General features: G+C 46.1%; 1 protein-coding gene across 1 annotated transcript; it reads right to left on the bottom strand.

Moving 5' to 3' along the window:
- Nucleotides 1-225: 225 nt before the first annotated feature.
- Nucleotides 226-1,197, bottom strand: LOC109437608 (olfactory receptor 11L1). Its single transcript, XM_019716936.2, has one exon. It carries the CDS (start codon nt 1,195-1,197, stop codon nt 226-228), a length of 972 nt encoding a protein of 323 aa, XP_019572495.2.

Genomic DNA, 1,197 nt, shown 5'->3' with positions numbered 1-1,197 from the left:
TTCACATTAGAAGGTGAACGTTTCTAAGAATAAATTTGCCCCCAAAATTGTTTGATAGAAACAATTTATTTTCTGAGCAATTGTTGGCAAGGGACCATGAAGAAGCTGTTTCATTATGGCTTGTAGAATTCAATGTTACGTCAATGTGGCATTCAGGTTTGGAAGCTCTGAATCTACCAGTCACCTGTCCCTGAACTTAATTCACTGTGTGTTCTGTGATTTTCCTTACCTAATTAAAAAACTTCCCTTCACTCTTACTCCATAGATGCCACACTTTCTTCTCATGCCTTTTAAAGTGGCCTGTTTGAAATCTTTGTTCCTCAGGCTGTAGATAACTGGGTTCAGCAGCGGTGTGACCACAGTGTAGAAGACAGAAATTATCTTGTTGATTTCAGGGTACAGGTGGGCATGGGGGCGAACATACATGGAAATCATGGTCCCATAGTAGATAGTGACAACAGCCAAATGGGAGCTGCACGTGGAAAAGGTCTTCATCCGGCCAGAGGCAGAAGGAATTCTCAATATGGAGGATACAATGAAAATATAGGACACGAGTGTAAGAAAAAAGCAAACGCACAGCACAACGATTGACAGGATAAAGATGACCATCTCAGTCATATAAACACTGGAACATGAGAGCTGCATGAGGGGAGGGAGGTCACAGAAGAAATGATTGATCTGGTTGGGCCCACAGAAATCCAACCTGGAAATCATCAGAGAGGGCAGAAATCCTGTGCCAACCCCTGCCACCCAGGAGATTGCCACCAACTTGGTGCAGATCTCCGGATTCATCAGGAAAGAGTAGTGGAGTGGGCTGCAGATAGCCAGATAGCGGTCATAGGCCATTGTCACCAGAAGAAAGCACTCGGTAGCCCCGAAGAACACAAAGAAGTAGAGCTGTGCCATGCAGGCGGGGAAGGAAATGGCTTGGCCCCAAGACAGCAGGTTGGCTAGGAGAAGGGGCACAATGGTGGAGGTATACCAGATCTCCAGGAAGGAGAGGTGTTTGAGGAATGTGTACATAGGTGAGTGCAGCCGCTGGTCCTGGATCACCACTGCGATAATGACCACATTCCCTGTGAGTGTGAGGGAGTAGATAAACAGGAAAACGGCAAAGAGCAGAGTCTGCCACTCAAGAAGGTTCTGGAACCCTAGTAGTTGAAACTCAGCAACAGTGGACACATTTTGGTACTTCAT

This window comes from Rhinolophus sinicus, chromosome 5 (genome assembly GCF_057876585.1).
Source record: "Rhinolophus sinicus isolate RSI-liver-muscle chromosome 5, RSI-T2T, whole genome shotgun sequence".
NCBI classification, from domain to species: domain Eukaryota; kingdom Metazoa; phylum Chordata; class Mammalia; order Chiroptera; family Rhinolophidae; genus Rhinolophus; species Rhinolophus sinicus.
This window is presented reverse-complemented; position numbering and strand designations above follow the sequence as displayed.